Raw genomic sequence first — 18,339 nt, forward strand, 5'->3', positions numbered from 1 at the left:
AGAATGGCTTGAACCCAGGAGGTGAGGTTGCAGTGAGCCTAAATCACCCCACTGCACTCCAGCCCAGATGAGAGAGCGAGATTCCATCTCAAGACAATCAAACTTTCTGTCTCTCTAGGTTTTTTTATTCTGTACATATTATATAAAAACGTGGTTTTGGCCAGGTACGGTGGCTCACACCTGTAATCCTAGCACTTTGGGATACCGAGGCAGGTGGATCACCTGACGTCAGGAGTTCAAGACCAGCCTGGCCAATGAGGTGAAACCCTGTCTCTACCAAAAATACAAAAATTGCCGAGCGTGGTGGTGGGGGTGCTGTAATCCCAGCTACTCGGGAGGCTGAAGCAGGAGAATCGCTTGAACCTGGGAGGTGGAGGTTGCAGTGAGCTGAGATCACGCCATTGCACTCCAGCCTGGGTGACAAGAGCGAAACTCCATCTCAAAAAAATAAAAATAAAAACGTGGTCTTTTGTGCCTGGTTTATGTTCACTTAACATAATGAACAAGATTGATTCAAATTGTGGCAGGCATCAGAACTTCATTCCTTTTTGTGGCCAAGTAAATGTGCCATTGTTTGGCTATTCCACATCTTGTTGATCCACCCATCAGTTGATGGCCATTTGGGCTGTTTCCACTTTTTGGCTATTATGAATAATGCTGCCATGAACATCGGTGTACAGATTTTTTGTGGTCATAGTGTTTCTCTTGGTATATACCTAGGAGTGGAATTGCTGGGTGATATGGTAACTCTAACTTTTAGAGGAACTGCCAGGTTGTTTTAATTACCTGTGCCATTTTACATTCCCACCAGTAATGTGTGAGGATCCCAGTTTCTCCACATCCTTGCCAGCACTCGTCACTGTCTTTTTTTATTATAGCCATCCTAGCTGGTGTGATTTGGCATCTCACTGTTGTTTTGATTTGCACTTCTCTAATGACTAGTGATGTTGAGCATCTTTTCATGTGCTTATTCCAATAATTTTTTAATGTAAAATATGATCCTTTCCCATTCCCTATTTCTCTCCTTCTGAATGCAAAATGAAATAAAAAAAGAACAGTTTGAGAAGTATGAAAAGATTATATACAATAGTGTGGTCAGAAGATGATCATCTTGTTCCAGGGGTCCTAACTTTTTACTTGTCTTTGGACTTTGAAATTTATAATGTTTTAATATTTGTTTATTTAACACAGATGGTATGCTATAGCTTATTTATGCTACCATATACTTAACTGAAAAGTTAATTTAAAGAGATGGATGTAAAAAGCATTTGACAAGCTTTTAGCTATATTTAAATTTAGTTGTTTCACTGAATGTACTAGGTGATTATAAAAATTAGATTTCTCATCATACATCAGTACTTCACCTAATATCTATGCAAGCCATTTTTCCAACACAGGTGATAGAACTAAGTTATTTAAATGAGCATTTTTAGGTGCTGTCTTAGTTTGCTATTATGTGAGCTATATTGTCTATTAAGGTAAATAGTTGCCTGTAATTATCTATTGACTACTAATACTTTCATCTTAGTTCAGAGGGCCAGAATTATACCAGGCTTACATTAAACGCTGGAATAGCTTAGGGTTATCATGAGTCAAAACAGAATTATATTTACACAAAACCTTTATTCATTGTACTGCTGATTTAAAAATTAACTATGGATTTGGCTGTCCATATCGTGTGACTGATCAGTTTGGGCGTATTTCGGTGGGTAAGCTGTTCTGTGTTCATTTTTTAGGTGCTGATGTTGCTAATGTCTGTAATGAAGCTGCGTTGATTGCTGCAAGGCATCTGTCAGATTCCATAAATCAGAAACACTTTGAACAGGCAATTGAGCGAGTGATTGGTGGTAAGGAAACTGAACATAACTCAAGTGGAAAGGCTGATAAAATGAATTTGAGGCTAAGGATTTCTCCGTTTGGGCAAGAACTAGAAGCAAAGAAAGTGTATCCACTCAGCCCTGGGGCCCGCCACACTTGTGCTCTCTTGGTGTCATGGCCCCTCCCATGCCTCTCCTCCCTCTCCTCCTTCTTCCTGCCACCGTCCCCTGCCACCTGCCCTCTGCATGGAGGTCCATGGTGCTGGGTGAGTTTGAGATGGCAGCTCACGAATGCTTTGCTTGCACAGGCAGCCAGCAGCGAGGTGTCTACCCATGAACTATACCAATCAAGTTTGTTAAAAAGCTCACAACCTTCCTGTTTACAAAAGTTTCATCACATGAGTTAGAGGTGCTCTGTGCTAGATACAGGTGATGGGTGTAAAATATCTGTAACAGCCGGGTGCGGTGGCTCACGCCTGTAATCCCAGCACTTTGGGAGGCCGAGGCGGGCAGATCATAAGTTCAGGAGTTTGAGACCAGCCTGGCTAACATAGTGAAACCCCATCTCTACTAAAAATACAAAGATTAGCCAGGCATGGTGGCTCGTACTTGAAGTCTCAGCTACTTGGGAGGCTGAGGCAGGAGAATCGCTTGAACCCGGGAGGCAGAGGTTATGGTGAGCCGAGATCGTGCCACTGCATTCCAGCCTGGGCAGCAGAGTGAGTCTCTGTCTCAAAAAAAAAAAAATAATAATAATAATAAATAAAATAAAATAAAATAACTGTAACAGGCGTAGAGCTGGAAGTGCTTCCTCAGTCAGCATAGGGGGAGCGCACATAGTGCGTTTTCTTAGCATTCCATAGGGCTTCTGATTTAATCCCTAAAGGCAAGTAGCAATTCAAGAACTTGGGCATTCAAAGGAGGGGGAAGCCCTGCACCAGGCAGAGTTCCACGGAAGAGGAGGGGTGTGCCCCAGGCTCAGGATAAAACTGGGGTGTGACGTGGAAGTGGCCTGGCAGATGGACTTGAGGCAGTCTACCCTGTGTTGAGGGAGAGTAAACTGGTCAGTTTTGGAAAGTCTTGAATGTTAAGCTCAAAGGCTTTTAAAATTTTGTCCTATGGCCAGTGTTGAATTAAGGTGGGTTTTTTGTTGTTGTTGTTTTGTTTTTTTGTTTTTTGAGACAGAGTCTCATTCTGTCACCCAGGCTGGGGTGCAGTGGCACAGTCTCGGCTCACTGCAACCTCCACCTCCAGGGTTCAAATAAACAGCCTTCCGAGTAGCTGCTATTACAGGCACCTGCCACCGTGCCCGGCTAATTTTTGTACTTTTAGTAGAGATGGGGTTTCACCATGTTGGCCAGGCTGGTCTCTAACTCCTTTTTTTTTTTTTTTTGAGACGGAGTCTTGCCCTCTCCCTCAGGCTGAAGTGCAGTGGCTTGATCTTGGCTCACTGCAACCTCCACCTTCCGAGTTCAAGCAATTCTCCTCCCTCAGCCTCCCAAACAGCTGGGATTACAGGTGCGTGCCACCACGCCTGGCTAATTTTTGTATTTAAAAATACAAAAATACTAAAGTAGAGATGGGGTTTCACCATGATGGCCAGGCTGATCTCGAACTCCTGACCTCAGGTGATCTGCCTGCCTCGGCCTCCCAAAGTGCTGGGATTACAGGCGTGAGCCACTGAGTAACATAATGATCGATGGTATTTTAGGAGAATGAATCTGGCTTTGAAGAGTAGGGAAGCATCTGGAGGCAGAGAACCTTGCAGTCATCACTGTGAGCACCGTGAGCCCACAGCTTAGCAGGGGGGAGCACCAGTGACAGCCGTAAAAAAAATGAGGACAGACTGAGAGACCGCAGGAGTGTGGGGCGCTTGCAGAGGCAGCTGGCTCGTAGAGAATGAGCTGTCCTGCATGTGAGCCGGGGCAGGGTATGCATGTGTGACTTGGGAACAGGCAGTGGTGGTCCCAGGGTGTGCCAGGTGGAGTGAGGTGGGCGGTTGGGGACACTTGGAGCCACCCTGCTGGGAGAGAGGGAGTTGCAGAGGAAATGTTACCCAGTGCTCACATTTGGTAAGAGGAGAGAAAGGTGAGTCAGCAAGGTCACCCGTGCTCATGGTGTACCACAAGCACTGAAGGTGCATCAGCAGACAAGCGAGGAAGATGTGCCAGTAACGGGGACCTGTAGGCTGGAGGGGACAGGAAATGAGGCGCTGGCAGTAGGGCGAGGCACAGGGATATGGAGGAGGAAGAGGAACTTTGGATTTGGCAGTGAGCGTGTTAGGGTGACTTTTGACAGTTCATCTGAGTAGAGGGTACAAAACCAGACGAGTGGGGCTTCCAGTGAGGACATAGAGGCTGGTAGAGCAATGTGGTTTGCCGGGGATAGGTGCCCAGTAAACAATGAATTGTTGAATGAATGAATCACCCGACCTCTTATTCTATAAATTTGTTATTGAAAAGATAAACCTCAGATGGTAAGAGTTGTGAATGGAATGAAGCAAAATATAATAATTCACTGTAGAGACAGGTGAAAACTGTGTATTTATGCCTTTTTTTTAGGTTAAGGAGAAGTGATCAGAGAGGGCGGGGCAGAGTGGGCAGCCACGCAGCCGCAGGTTTTGCTCTGAGGCAGCTGCTGGCCCCGCAGGCAGTGTTGTGTAGTGAGACAGGCACTGAGAAAATGAATGACTCCTAAGGTGAACTGTGGGGAAAGGCTTCTTTGCTTTTACAGATAAGCCAGAAGTGTTCATCGGCAGACAGACTTAACTCCTGTTTTGTAACTTCCCGCCCTGTGGCATATGCTTGTCTTGGGTTGTGTCATTGGGAACACAGCTTTTGTTTTTGTCTTCCAGTCTCCTTAACATCAGCTGAGAAATTCTCAGGTGGATTACCATGAACATGGCAAAACTACTTTTGCCACTGTGTGATGATTTGTTTTAGTACAAATGGCGCAGTTAGTTTTTACAGCACAGAGGTACGGAGTGAGGGGCAGAGCCCACGTTGATCCAGGCCAGAGAAGAATCACGCTCAGATGGGAGTCCGGTCAGCACTGTGGTGGACGCGGGCTGCAGCACGGGTCTTGTGGGCCCTGTGTCGCTGGGGTTTGCCCTCTGGGTCTGCTCTGCCACTTCTGTGGCTCGCTCTGAGCCATAGGGCCGGCTGGTTAGGTGAGGGCGCGCCAGCATCAGCCTGGCTTGCTCCACCTAGGTAGCTCCGGGTGTTGAACTGGCTCCCTGCTTTCTCAGACTCTCTTCTGCCTTCCAGCAGAACAGACAGCAGGTAGTGTCTTATGGCAGGCATCTTCTCGTGCCCAGTATTTGATAATTCTGAATACCTAGACTATGCAATGAGGACCTTTCCAGAGTTTTGGTTTCTGTAATTTTGCGTGTTTTAAAATGACCTTAATGCTGAATTTTATTTTACATTTCTATTTGTTTCCCAAAACACAGGGTGTGTGGCTTAAAAGTGAGAGAGTTAGGGTGAAAGCAGGCCTGGGGATGGGGGAGTGAGTGCATTTTTGCTGTAGTTGTATTTTGAACTTGACCTTTTGCTTTTATTCTGACCTTGATTGGGAATTCTATTTAATTTTTAAAAAAAATTTTTAACTTAATTTAATTTTTTTTTTTTTTTGAGATGGATTCTTACTCTGTAGCCCAGGCTGGAGTGCAGCGGCATGATCTCAGTTCACTGCAACCTCCGCCTCCTGGGTTCAAGTGATTCTCCTGCCCCAGGCTCCCTAGTAGCTGGGAGTACAGGCGCTCACCACGACGCCTGGCTAATTTTGTATTTTTAGTAGAGACAGGGTTTCACCATGTTGGCCAGGCTGGTCTCGAACTCCTGACCTCAAGTGATTGGACCACCTCAGCCTCCCAAAGTGCTGGGATTACAGGCATGAGCCACTGCGCCTGGCCTTGATTAGGAATTTTTGGATTGTGATAGGCAGCTCAGTCTCCAAACCCCATTTTAGGTAAGGCAATGTATAGCACTGTATAACTGTCTTTTAATGTCAGTGTCACTAAAACAATGGCTTGGGTTTTTTTGTTGTTATTTTGTTAGGCTTAGAGAAGAAAACGCAGGTTCTGCAGCCTGAGGAGAAGAAGACTGTGGCATACCACGAAGCAGGCCATGCGGTTGCCGGCTGGTATCTGGAGCACGCAGACCCGCTTTTAAAGGTGAAGCAGGGTAGCTGCACTAGGCAGCCAGTGCATGCGTGAGCAGATGCTTGCTGCAGTCACTCAAGAAGCAAGCTACACTCCCACAAAGGAGAAAGAAACAAGGCTTTAGCCAAAACTTCTGGTAACTTCTGGTAACCATAGTTGCACAAACCGTCCCATAGATAAATATAAAATTTGGACAGAAAATTATTTAAAGGGACCACAGAGTGTCCAAAAGCAGGCGAGAGCTGGAGAGTTTGCTCCTATAAAGCAGCAGCTGCAGTGGGTTTGAACTGGGAGCCTGTGGCTTTCTTGCCAAAGGGTTTTTCATAATCTCCACACTACAGTGGTATGAGACATAGTCTTTATTATCCTGAGGTGGTAGAGGAGATAGTCCAGGACTTGAAGAATACTGGAAATTTAACAGGAAAATCCCAGAAGCAAGAAAACTACCAAGGGGTGAGGCCCAAATCTGAGCAGGAACTGCCCAAATCCCAGGCCGACCACTAAACTACACATGCACAGTGGCGATCCCAGAGAACCTGGCAAAAGGGTAAGCAGAGACCAAAGAGAAATCTACCCCTGAAAGACGGGGGAACCACGTGAGATTTTTAAGTTTTTTGCTTTTCAACTGAGGCATTTCCCGAACTGCTGCAGCACAGATGACAGAAAGCAGCTGCCTCCCTGCCTTGCGATGGGTATCAGGGCTGCTGGGAATTGAGGCGGGCCAGGGATGTGGGGGTCCCCTGAAGCAAGGGAACCATAGAGAAGACAACATTAGAGTGTCCATAAAACACCCTAAGGAACCCACAGAGAACCCACTAGAACTAATAAGTAAAGTTAGCAAGGTTGAAGAATTCAAGGTCAGTATACAAAGACCAATTGTATTTCTGTGTATTAGCAATAAACAATTGGAAAATGAAATTTTATAAATTCAATTTCATTAGCAATTTCAGTAGCATCTAAAAACTCGAAATATGGAGGAATAAATTTAAGAAAAAATTTGTAGGACATGCACATTGATAACAAGACCTAAATAAAAATAGAGGTGGACTTTGCTCATGGAGTATTACATCAGTTCTCCCAAAACTAATTGATAATTTCAGTGCAATCTCTGGTAATTATAGCAGATTTTTTTTTTGTGGAAATTGAGAAGCTGAATCTAAAACCGATATGGAAATACAAATGAGTAAGAGTAGCCAAAACAGTGTTAAGTTACTCACCCCAGTATTAAGACTGTGCAGCTACAGTGATGAGAGTGTAGTGCTGGTAAGAGGACTGGCACGCAGGCCAGTGGGGTGGAATGGAGCCCGGAAAGTGAACCACAAACTTTTGGTTCACAGAGGTACCAGGATAATTCAAGGGGGAGGAATTGTCTTATCTACAGGTGGTTCTGGCAACAGAGTATTCACAGGAAAAATGGTGAACGTTAACCCTTGCATCATATGCAAAAAATTATTTGAAATAGGTCATAAAAACTAAAACCATCAAACTTCTAGGAGAAGATACAGGTAAAAATCTTTGTGGCCTTGATTATGCAAAAATTTCTTGGGACACAAAAAGCATGAGCCACAAAAGAAACAGTTGATAAGTGGGATCTCATCAAAATTTCAAACTCTCTTTGAAAGACAGTTAAGAAAATAAAACGGCAAGCCACGCCCTCCAAAAATACATGCAGTACATATATAGGACAAAGGACTTATTTCTAGAACCTGTAAAGAACTCTTAGAACTCAATAGTAAGAAAACAACCCAGTAAAACAATGGGCGAAAGATTTAAACATGCATTTCCCAGAAGGTATATGAGTGGGCATTAAGCACACACAGGGTATCATTATTTATCAGGGACATGCAAATTCACCCATGAGCTACCTGAACATACTTGCTAGAATGGTTAAAATGAAAAAGAGACAGTCTTCATTGTTGATATGGAGCAGTTGAAACGCTCACACGTTATTGATAGGAATGTAAAATGGGGCCGGGTGCAGTGGCTCACGCCTGTAATCCTAGCACTTTGGGAGGCCGAGGCAGGCGGATCACTTGAGGTTAGGAGTTTGAGACCAGCCTGGCTAACGTGGCGAAACCTGTCTCTACTAAAAATAGAAAAATTAGCCAGACATGATGGTGAACGCCTATAGTCCCAGCTACTCGGGAGACTGAGGCAGGAGAATCACTGGAGACGGGGAGGATCACTTGAACCCAAGAGGCGGAGGCTGCAGTAAGCAGCAGTCGTGCCACTGCACTCCAGCCTGGAGGACAGAATGAAGCTCTGCCAAAAACAAAAAAAGGGAATGTAAAATGGTACCATTGTTTTGGAAAACAGTTTGGCAGTTTCTTATAAAGGTAGACGAACACTTCCATGTGACCGAACAATTCAACTCTTATTTCCCCAAGAGAAATAAAAACCTATGTCCATGCAAAGACTGTTACTACTTTATGTATAATATCAGTAAACCGAAAATAACCCTGACTTCCATCAAGAATGAAATGGATATTTGGTATGTTTGTAGCAGTGGAGTGCCACACAGCAGTAAAAATGAATGATTATTAATACACACAGCAGTATCTATGGATCTCAAAAACAGGGAAAGAGGCCAAACAATGAAGTATGTGCCATACAATTTCATTTATTTGCAATTCTAGAAGCTAAACTAATCCGTAGGGACAGAAGGCATGTCTGTGGTTGCCTGGGGTTGGGTGTGGAGGGAAAGACTCTCTACCAATGGGTACAAGGGAACTTTCTGGGCATGATGAGAATATTCTGTATCTTCATTGTGGCTTGATGTTATGTTTGTCAAAACTCATTGAACTCTACACTTCAGATGGGTGCATTTTACCATATATGTCATCTCTCAATAAACTGAATTTTTTAAAAATTAAAGGAATTTACTTAATTGCAAAAGAGGACTGGAAAGGAAAGGCTGCCGAGCATCTTGGCATGCTGTACCCCTCTTCCTTCAAAGGAGGGTGTGGCCACGTCCGACAGCAGAGTTGAATGAAGCCTGCATGCTTGCACAGCATCAGAACTGTCAGAATGTCAAGATGGAATACTTTCAATTGAGTTTTACAAAAAGACAAGAAATTTGCTGGGTGTGGTGGCGCATGCCTGTAATCCTAGCACTTTGGGAGGCCAGGGTGGGGGAATTGCTTGTAGTCCGGAGTTTAAGACCATCCCAAGCAGCAAAGTGAGACCCTGTTTTTACTTAAAAAAAAAAAAAAAAAAAGCCATTTAGAATTCTAAGGTGAAGCTGGACGTGGTAGCTCACGCCTGTAATCCCAGCAGTTTGGGAGGCTGAGGCAGGAGGATCACGAGCTCAGGCGTTCGAGACCAGCCTGACCAACATGGTGAAACCCCTTCTTTACTAAAAATAAAAAATTAGCCAGGCCTGGTGGTGGGCGCCTATAATCCGAGCTACTCAGGAGGCTGAGGCAGGAGAACCACTTGAACCCGGGAGGTGGAGGTTGCAGTGAGTTGAGATCGCGCCACTGCATTCCAGCCTGGGTGACAGAGCAGGACTCAATCTCAATCTCAAGAAAAAAACACTCTAAGGTGAACTTATCCTGAGAGAAAATACTCCTCCTGAGCAGTCACTGCTAGATCACATCCCACTAAGGCTGATGAACTGTGCGGCTGTTGTGCTTATTTTTAGTCAATGAGTTCATCTGTTTATACACAGATGTTTTGATCAAGTCTTCATCTGTAGTAGGATCTTCAACACTGTTTTCTACTTACCAGGTATCCATCATCCCACGTGGCAAAGGACTAGGTTATGCTCAGTATTTACCAAAAGAACAATACCTCTATACCAAAGAACAGCTCTTGGATAGGATGTGTATGACTTTAGGTGGTCGAGTCTCTGAAGAAATCTTCTTTGGAAGAATTACAACTGGTGCTCAAGATGACTTGAGAAAAGTAACTCAGAGTGCATATGCCCAAGTGAGTATATGAAAGAGTGCGTTTCCTCCTCATGTATTCATATTTGCACGAGAAATTGACATTCCATGAATGGCTCTGAAACAATATAGTTGTTGCTTCACTGTTTTAGGCTTTTTAGGCAAGGATTATCTCTTAAAAGCAGTAAAGCAATTAAAACTTATGAAGAGAAACTTTATTTTTTTGAGACACAGTCTCCCTCTGTTGCTCAGGCTGGAGTGCAGTGGCTCTATCTTGGCTCACTGCAACTTCTGCCTCCTGGGTTCAAGTGATTGTCCTGCCTCAGCCTCCTGAGTAGCTGGGATTACAGGCGTGTGCCACCACACGTGGCTAATTTTTTTTTTTTTTTTTTTTTTTTTTTTTGAGACTGAGCCTCGCACTCTTGCCCAGGCTGGAGTGCAGTGGTGCAATCTCGGCTCACTGCAAGCTCTGCCTCCCAGGTTCACACCGTTCTTCTGCCTCAGCCTCCTGAGGAGCTGGGGTTACAGGCGCCCGCCACCACGCCCGGCTGATTTTTTTGTATTTTTAGTAGAGACAGGGTTTCACCGTGTTAGCCAGGATGGTCTTGATCTCCTGACCTCGTGATCCTCCAGCCTCCCAAAGTGCTGGGATTACAGGCGTGAGCCACTGCGCCCAGCTTTTTTTGTTTTTTTGTTTTTTTTGATCTGGAGTTTTGCTCTTGTTGCCCAGGCTGGAGTGCAATGGTGCGATCTCAGCTCACCGCAACCTCCGCCTCCTGGGTTCAAGCAATTCTCCTGCCTCAGCCTCTTGAGTAGCTGGGATTACATTCATGTGCCACCACGCCTGGCTAGTTTTGTATTTTTAGTAGAGACGGTGTTGGTCAGGCTGGTCTTGAACTCCTGACCTCAGGTGATCCGCCCACCTCGGCCTCTCAGAGCGCTGGGATTACAGGCATGAGCCACTGTGCTTGGCTGAGAAACCTTTTTTTTTTTTTTTTTTTGAGACAGAGTCTCGGTCGCCCAGGCTGGAGTGCAGTGGCGCCATCTGGGCACACTGCAAGCTCTGCCTGCCAGGTTCACGCCATTCTCCTGCCTCAGCCTCCCAAGTAGTGCCCGCCACCACGCCTGGCTAATTTTTTGTATCTTTAGTAGAGGCGGGCATTTCACTGTGTTAGCCAGGATGGTCTTATCTCCTGACCTGGTGATCCGCCCGCCTTGGCCTGCCAAAGTGCTGGGATTACAGGCGTGAGCCACCGTGCCCGGCCCCGAGAAACCTTTTTTTAGTACAGTATTTAAAGCTTATTTCATGCTGGGCGTGGTGGCTTTGATATGTATTTTTTCTCTAGCACCTCACTGAAGCTTTTCTAGTTCTGATTTAAGTAGATCTTTCATATCATATGTTATTTCCCTGATTTCTTTTAGCCTGTTTTGAAATAAGAAGATATGGATTTCCTCTGTAATATTGACACGTCTTTTCATCCCACTTTTCTTATCTCTGGAGACACTATTCAGCTTATTTTTTTCTTATAATAACTTCATAAGGGATTTTTCTATTGCCTATTTTTACATGAAATTTGTTCTGCTGCTCTCTTAGGTGGGAGGAGGTCTAGGAGCTTTTCTGACTGTGTTCATGAAATGTTAGGAATGTGGTTTCCTACCTTCCAAGCATCCCTGGCTGTTTGATCCCCACTCTTATCTGGGCCTTCTCTTTTTTCCAGTGAGTTTGGGTCTTACTTGCAGAAGCCTCCTCCTTTGTGGTGCTGGTTAGTTTTGGGGGCTCATGGGTCCAGACTGGATCAGCTTCTTCAGACTGTACCCTGGGCCCCATGGACTCAGTGAACGGGGAAATGCAGTTGCCCTTCTGGTCTCACATGTTCTCAGCGTGAGTGGCATGCCATCCTTCCTGGGAAGAACCTGTTGGCAGTTGGGGGTTCTTGTTTCTTCAGGTCTATCAGATGCTTCTTGCTTCTTCTCTACTTTCTCTTGTACAGATAGTAATATCAGGCCAGGCACGGTGGCTCATACCTGTAATCCCAGCACTTTGGGAAGCTGAAGTGGGAGGATAATTTGAGCCCAGAAGGTCAAAGCTGCAGTGAGCTATGATCATGCACTGCATTCCAGCCTGGGCGACAGAACAAGACCCTGTCTCAAAACAAAAAAAGAAACCAGGTAGTGGCTGGGCTCACGCCTGTAATCCCAGCACTTTGGGAGGCCGAAGCGGGCGGATCACCTGAGGTCAGGAGTTCAAGACCAGCCTGGCCAACATGACAAAAACCTGTCTCTATTAAAAATACAAAAATTAGCCAGGAGTGGTGGCAGGTGCCTATAATCCCAGCTGCTTGGGAGGCTGAGGCACGAGAATCGCTTGAACTCGGGATGTGGAGGTTGCAGTGAGCCAAGATGGTGCCACTGCACTATAGCCTGGGCAACAGACCAAGACTGTCTAAAAAAAAAAAAAGAGGGAAATCAGGTAGTAATATCATACAGTTGGGATTTGCGTCCTAACTTTGTTGTAGGTGTTATGCCTGGGCTTCTGGCTCTGTGTTTCTAGTCGTGAGTTTAAAGCACTGTGCTGCTGCTGCTGCTGCTGCTGCTGGCTACACAGAGCACCCTTGTGCACTTTAGCCGGCTCCGGGCTGCTGTGTAGATTTTGTCTGGTTAAAGAACAATCATATGTAATCACCACTAATTATGTATTTTTCAGATTGTTCAGTTTGGCATGAATGAAAAGGTTGGGCAAATCTCCTTTGACCTCCCACGTCAGGGGGACATGGTATTGGAGAAACCTTACAGTGAAGCCACTGCAAGATTGATAGATGATGAAGTACGAATACTTATTAATGATGCTTATAAAAGAACAGTAGCTCTTCTCACAGAAAAGAAAGCTGACGTGGAGAAGGTAGGTGCCAGTTGTGGGAATAATTCTTTACAGTTTTGCAAAAAAAAGATTGAAGTGATAGATAGACTGTTTTGGTTGGTGTGTAGACTGCAGAATTCCCTTTCTCTGGCTCACCCATGGGTCCGTTCGTTCTGATGTTTCGTTGTCTGCTCTGTCTTCATGGGGGGGTTGCAATGTGGTGAGCAGAAGTTGACACTGTCCCGGCTCCTGTGGCTCTTAGGAATGTGACTGAATGATTAATGAAGTCTGTCAGTAACCACAAAGTAAACAAATCAGGACTCTCCCTCACCAGATAGTTCACAGTACTCCTAATGAGAAGCATGATTGCCTGGTTTACCATTGTGTTTCACCTCTAAAATAAATAGGTAGTGAAAGATGAAAGGGCAAGTAAAAGAAGCAGCCAAACTGATAAGTAGGAAATTGGTACGTGAAAGTTACCTTGCTTGTGGCTTGCTCATGAACTTCCACAAGAAAGCATTGTGTTTGTCGTTGTGGTACCTCACTTGATAGCACCTACAAAAGGAAGGGACCCTTTCGGAACTCAGTGGATTTCTTGCATTTGGTAACTTCTTAATTTTCCAGAGTCCATGTGAAAACAATTAGAATTAAAAAAAAACTTTGAATATTCTATACTGTAATGAGAAAAACACAAATGTAAAAAGCCTTTTATAAGGGATTGATACAACTGCCTAATAGATTTATTTTGCCTGCTGCCCAGGTACAGCCAGTTTCTCAAGACAGGGGAATTGCAGTAGAGAAAGAGCTTAATTCATGCAGAGCTGGCTGAATGGCAGCCTGGAGTTTTATTATTACTCAAATCGGTCTCCTTGGAGACCAGGGTTTTTCAAGGATAGTTTGGCAGGTAAGGGCCAGGGATGGGGAATGCTGGCTGGTTGGTTGGGGCAGAGGTGAAATCATAGGGCATGGAAGCTATCTATCCTCCTGTGTTGAGTCAGTTTCTGAGTGGGGCCACAGGACCAGTTGGTAAGTCCAGGTGGAGCCATTGGTTGTCAGAAATGCAAAAAGCTGAAAAGCCATCGCAAAAGGCCAAGCCTAAGTTTTACAGTAGAGATGTTATCTGTAGGAGTAACTGGGGAAGTTGCAAATCTGACCTCCATAATAATGGCTGGTAATTATTTAACCATGCCTACGTCTTAGTAGAATGCAGTCTCCTCTTATCCTCCTAACTTGGTGGCCTTTCATTAGTTTTACAAGGGCAGTTTAGTTTTGGGGAAGTGCTATTATCATTTAAACTATAAATTCCTCCCGAAGTTAGCTTGGCCCACACCCAGGAACAAGCGAGGACAGTGTGTGAGGCTAGAAGCAAGATGGAGTCAGCCATGCCAAATTTCTCTTGCTGTTATAATTTTGCAAAGGCAGCTTCACTAAGATTATGCTGTTCAATCAGCAAGTCTTCAAGAAGCCGACTATAACCCCTATGTTAGACGATTCAGAAGAATCCATGCTGTCGGTGCACAAAAGTGTGCAGTGAAATGAGTGAGCGCCAGCATCCCCAAAACACTGGAAAGCATGCAGCAGGGCTCTGCGGAAGGAAAGGCCAGCATGGGCAGAGTGGTCCAGGACGGCTCTGCAGGAGATAGGGCCGAGGTACCCAGAAGGATGAGCAGGTCATAGAGCTGAAGGAAGGGGAAGGAAGAGTGTGCGGCGTGGAGCCCAGGGGCAGCCCTGAGCCTGCTGCAGTTGCAGGTGGTGGACCCTGTAGACCCAAGAGTGGCTGAGACAGATATCTGTCAGCTTAGAGGTTTGTTTCGTCAAGGTTGAGGATGTACCCAGGGAAAAAGAAACACCAGTTACAGGGGATCTGTGGTCCCTGCTTTTTCCAGAGAGAGAGCTTCGAGGGCTTGAATATTTAAAGGGGAAAGAGTGGCAGGAAGGGAAGGAGGAAGGGAAAAAAGGGGAGGGTAGGTGGTGAGGTGAGTGGTGGCATTCTTGATTTTTGCCCACTGAATCCACATGTGACATGTGAAAGGAGGGGTAGAGGGATGTCAGTTACGCATGCATCTCTTGTTCAGTAAATCCTCATTTTACATGCAATAAAGTAAACATAGAGTAGAAGAAGGAGTCAAATACACATTTGTCTCAGGTTGGCAGAGGGATGATTTCTGGTCTGGTCTTTGTCCACTCCTGTGAGATAAGCTGTTAACTTACATTGTCAGGGTGAGATCCAGCAGAACTTTGTTTCAGGGTAAAGGTTTTAGGGCCCACAAGGAATTTCCTTGTGAGCAATGAGTGAGGGAGGCCACCTGGGGAGGTAAATGGTTTCTGTCTTTGCAGCCATCTCTTTAGGAACAATAGGAAGGCAGCTCTTGTGCAACTCAGTTTCCAAGCTTAACTTTTCCCCTTGGCATAATGCATTTAGGGTCCCGAGATTTTATTTTCCTTTCATAAGTCCCAGGCCCTCCAGAGCTAGGTAGAAAGTTGAGGCACACAGCTTTAGAAGTAGAAGTGATCTTAAAAATGATCTAACCCAGCCTCCTTATTTTGTAGTAGTTCTTAAAGGAGTCCTTAAAGAATCTTGAGCAGAAATGATGAAAAGATGATTTCAGGAGAGTGTAGTGGCAGCATGCCAGCTGGATTGGAACAGGAACACAGACCAGACCAGCTTGGAAGCAGTGGGGGCATCTCAACACTCCTCAGGTGGTGCCTGCAGGGGTGGCCATTAAAATAAAAAGGCAAAGGCAGAGCTGGAAAACCAAGACTTCATAGAGAACAAAAGAGAAGAAAGCCCAAGAATGACTCCAAGGCATCCCTGGGCAGGGGGAGGAAAGGGAGTGATAGCGGGTTTGGTCTCAACACCCAAGAGGATTTGAGCAAGGCGCATTTGCAATCAGAATGAATATGAACAGAGGTCAGGGCTGCCAGATAGCCAGGTGTTGAGCTGTGAAAGACAGGAACGCAGAAGAGCCCAGTCCAGATGAGCCCTCTGTGAGGCACTGAGGAGGTCTGCAGTGATGTGAGAATCTCCCCAGTTCTCCCACCCATCCACAGTCTCAGTGTCTGTACTCACACGACTCACGCTGCACAACCAAGGTCTATTTATTGAAAGGAGAATTGGGTTAGCATGGTGAGGCTCTTGAAACACTGGACAGTTTTGAAGTACTTTCTGGTCCATCAGAGAGAATGAGCCACGTGCAGAATACTGCAGAGCCAGCCAGGAGATAGGGAGGCTATGGAGAAGAGAGGGGCTAGGGCCTGTGCTCCTGAAACCATTGCCTTCCAGACTCTGCGAGGGCAGGGAGTGTGTACCTGAGGGCTTGCCAGCATTCACCCAACACCTGTGTACCAGGCACTGCCTGAGGGTTCCTTTCTGAAAACCCTGTGACCTCATGAGGTGGCTAACATTAGTGACCTCTTACATCAGTTTCAGGTGAAGTAGCTGTTAACAGAGAGAGGTCAGGTAGCTTTGCTTAGGGTCATACAGTGGGTAAGCGGCACAGCCAGGGTCTGACCCAGGTGTCCTGCCTGCAGAGCCCTGGTCGTTCCCCTCTCCCTGAGCCTCTGTGGCCCTGTAAGGCAGCTGCAGAGGGCTGCCGAGCACTTGGTGGCCGCTGTGAATTGAGAACTGTTAAATGTCAAGTGCATGCTGGTTACTGAAGATTCAGCATGAAGAAAGGAATGTAAAAAAACCTCGATCATGTTTTGTGTCGTCACATGTTGAAATAATATTTTGGCCAAGCACTGTGGCACATGTCTATAATCCCAGCACTTTGGGAGGCTGAGGTGGGTGGATCACTTGAGCCCAGGAATTCGAGACTAGCCTGGGCAACATGGTGAAACCCCGTTTCTACTAAAAATATAAAAAATTAGCCCGGCATGGTGGTGTGCATCTGTAGTCCCAGCTACTTGGAGGCTGAGGTGGGAGGATCACCTGAGCCCAGGAAGTTGAGGCTAGAGGCTACAGTGAGCTGTGATCACGTCACTGCATTCCAGCCTGGGTGACAAGTAAGACCCTGTTTCAGGGGGAAAAAAAAATATATATATATAATTATATATTTTATATATAAGTATATATATAATATATATAATATATAAAATGTATATATAATCTATAATATATATTTATATAATATATAATCTATAATATATAATCTATATATTATATATTATATAATCTATAATATATGTAATATAGATTATATATTATAAGATATAATATATAATATAATATATAATATAATATAATACATAATATATAATATACAATATAATATATATAATATAATATATAATATATAATATATAGTGTATGTTATATATAATATATTTTTTATATATTGGATTAAATTATTGAAATGTAAGTTATCACCCACAACTATGGTGTGTGTGTGTGTGTGTGTATAAGCAAATTGAGAATTAAAAATGGCCTAAGAATGAATCCTAAAGCTTTTTTCCCTTACGTATATGCAGACAATATATTTTTAAAATCAGAGCATTATAGTATTCTGGTTTTCTAAACAATCCTAATCTTTTAGAGATATAGACAAAATATATATATATGGATAAAATGATATGACATCTGGGATTTTCTTAAAAATAATCTAGAGAGCTGAAACAAGAATGTTTCTAAATTGATCACTGTTGATAGTGGTTACATGGGGATTATCCATTCTTTCCACTTTTGTACCTATTTGAAGCATTTTATAATAAAATTTTTAAAAACTGAAAAGACAAAACTTTCATAATTTTATATCTTTAAAAACATAACATTTATTGCAAACTACAAATAGATTAAATTTCAGAGTAAGGAGTTATCTCAAGAAATAAGTCTGGCCAGGTGCAGTGGCTTATGCCTGTAATCCCAGTACTTGAGGGGCTGAGTTTGAGACTAGCCTGGCCAACATGGTGAAACCCCATCTCTACTTAAAATACAAAAAGTTAGCTGGGCGTGGTGGTGGACGCCTGTAATCCCAGCTACTGGGGAGGCTGAGGCAGGAGAATCACTTGAACCTGGGAGGCAGAGGTTGCAGTGAGCCAACATCGCGCCATTGTACTCCAGCCTGGGTGACAGAGCAAGACTCTGTCTCAAAAAAAAAAAAAAAAAAAGTCATTTTATGAGATCAACTTATAATTTAAACTGCTTAATTTTCTTTACACTAGGTGTATGATCTAACATAAACACTGTTCCCTCTTCTCATGATACCGTCACACTTCCATGTGTGTAATCCGGTGGGGGTCCCTTTTTCTGTAGGCTGTTAAAACGTGTAGTGTCAAATTTATGGTTCAGCCGTAACAAATGAATAGAACTTCAAAGTAAACTACTGTCACATTAACCTTCCTGCCTTCATTTTGTATCTCTGCCCTTGTTTTATATTTTTTTATATATATATATATTTATTTATTTATTTGTTTGTTTGTTTATTTTTAGACAGACTCTCCCTCTGTTGCCCAGGCTGGAGTGCAGTGCCTCCATCTTGGCTCACTGCAACCTCCGCCTTCTGTGTTCAAGTAATTCTCCTGCCTCAGCCTCCTGAGTAGCTGGGATTACAGGCAGGTGCCACAACGCCAGGCTAATTTTTGTATTTTTAGTAGAGACAGGGTTTCACCATGTTGGGC

The 18,339-nt window shown here is 44.3% G+C and overlaps 1 protein-coding gene across 2 annotated transcripts in view; it reads left to right on the plus strand.

Annotated features, from left to right (window-relative positions):
* Positions 1-18,339, plus strand: part of AFG3L2 (AFG3 like matrix AAA peptidase subunit 2) — a 48,313-nt gene that overhangs the window by 27,329 nt on the left and 2,645 nt on the right. The window contains exons 13-16 of one of the 2 annotated variants that reach the window (XM_055368428.1): positions 1,737-1,847; positions 5,876-5,991; positions 9,709-9,909; positions 12,571-12,765. In XM_055368428.1, the coding sequence (XP_055224403.1) occupies positions 1,737-1,847; positions 5,876-5,991; positions 9,709-9,909; positions 12,571-12,765 (623 nt within the window). The remainder of the gene's footprint in view (positions 1-1,736; positions 1,848-5,875; positions 5,992-9,708; positions 9,910-12,570; positions 12,766-18,339) is intronic. The other variant, XM_055368429.1, reaches the window with a different exon arrangement.

The sequence above is a fragment of the Gorilla gorilla genome, chromosome 17 (assembly GCF_029281585.2).
Source record: "Gorilla gorilla gorilla isolate KB3781 chromosome 17, NHGRI_mGorGor1-v2.1_pri, whole genome shotgun sequence".
Lineage (NCBI taxonomy): Eukaryota > Metazoa > Chordata > Mammalia > Primates > Hominidae > Gorilla > Gorilla gorilla.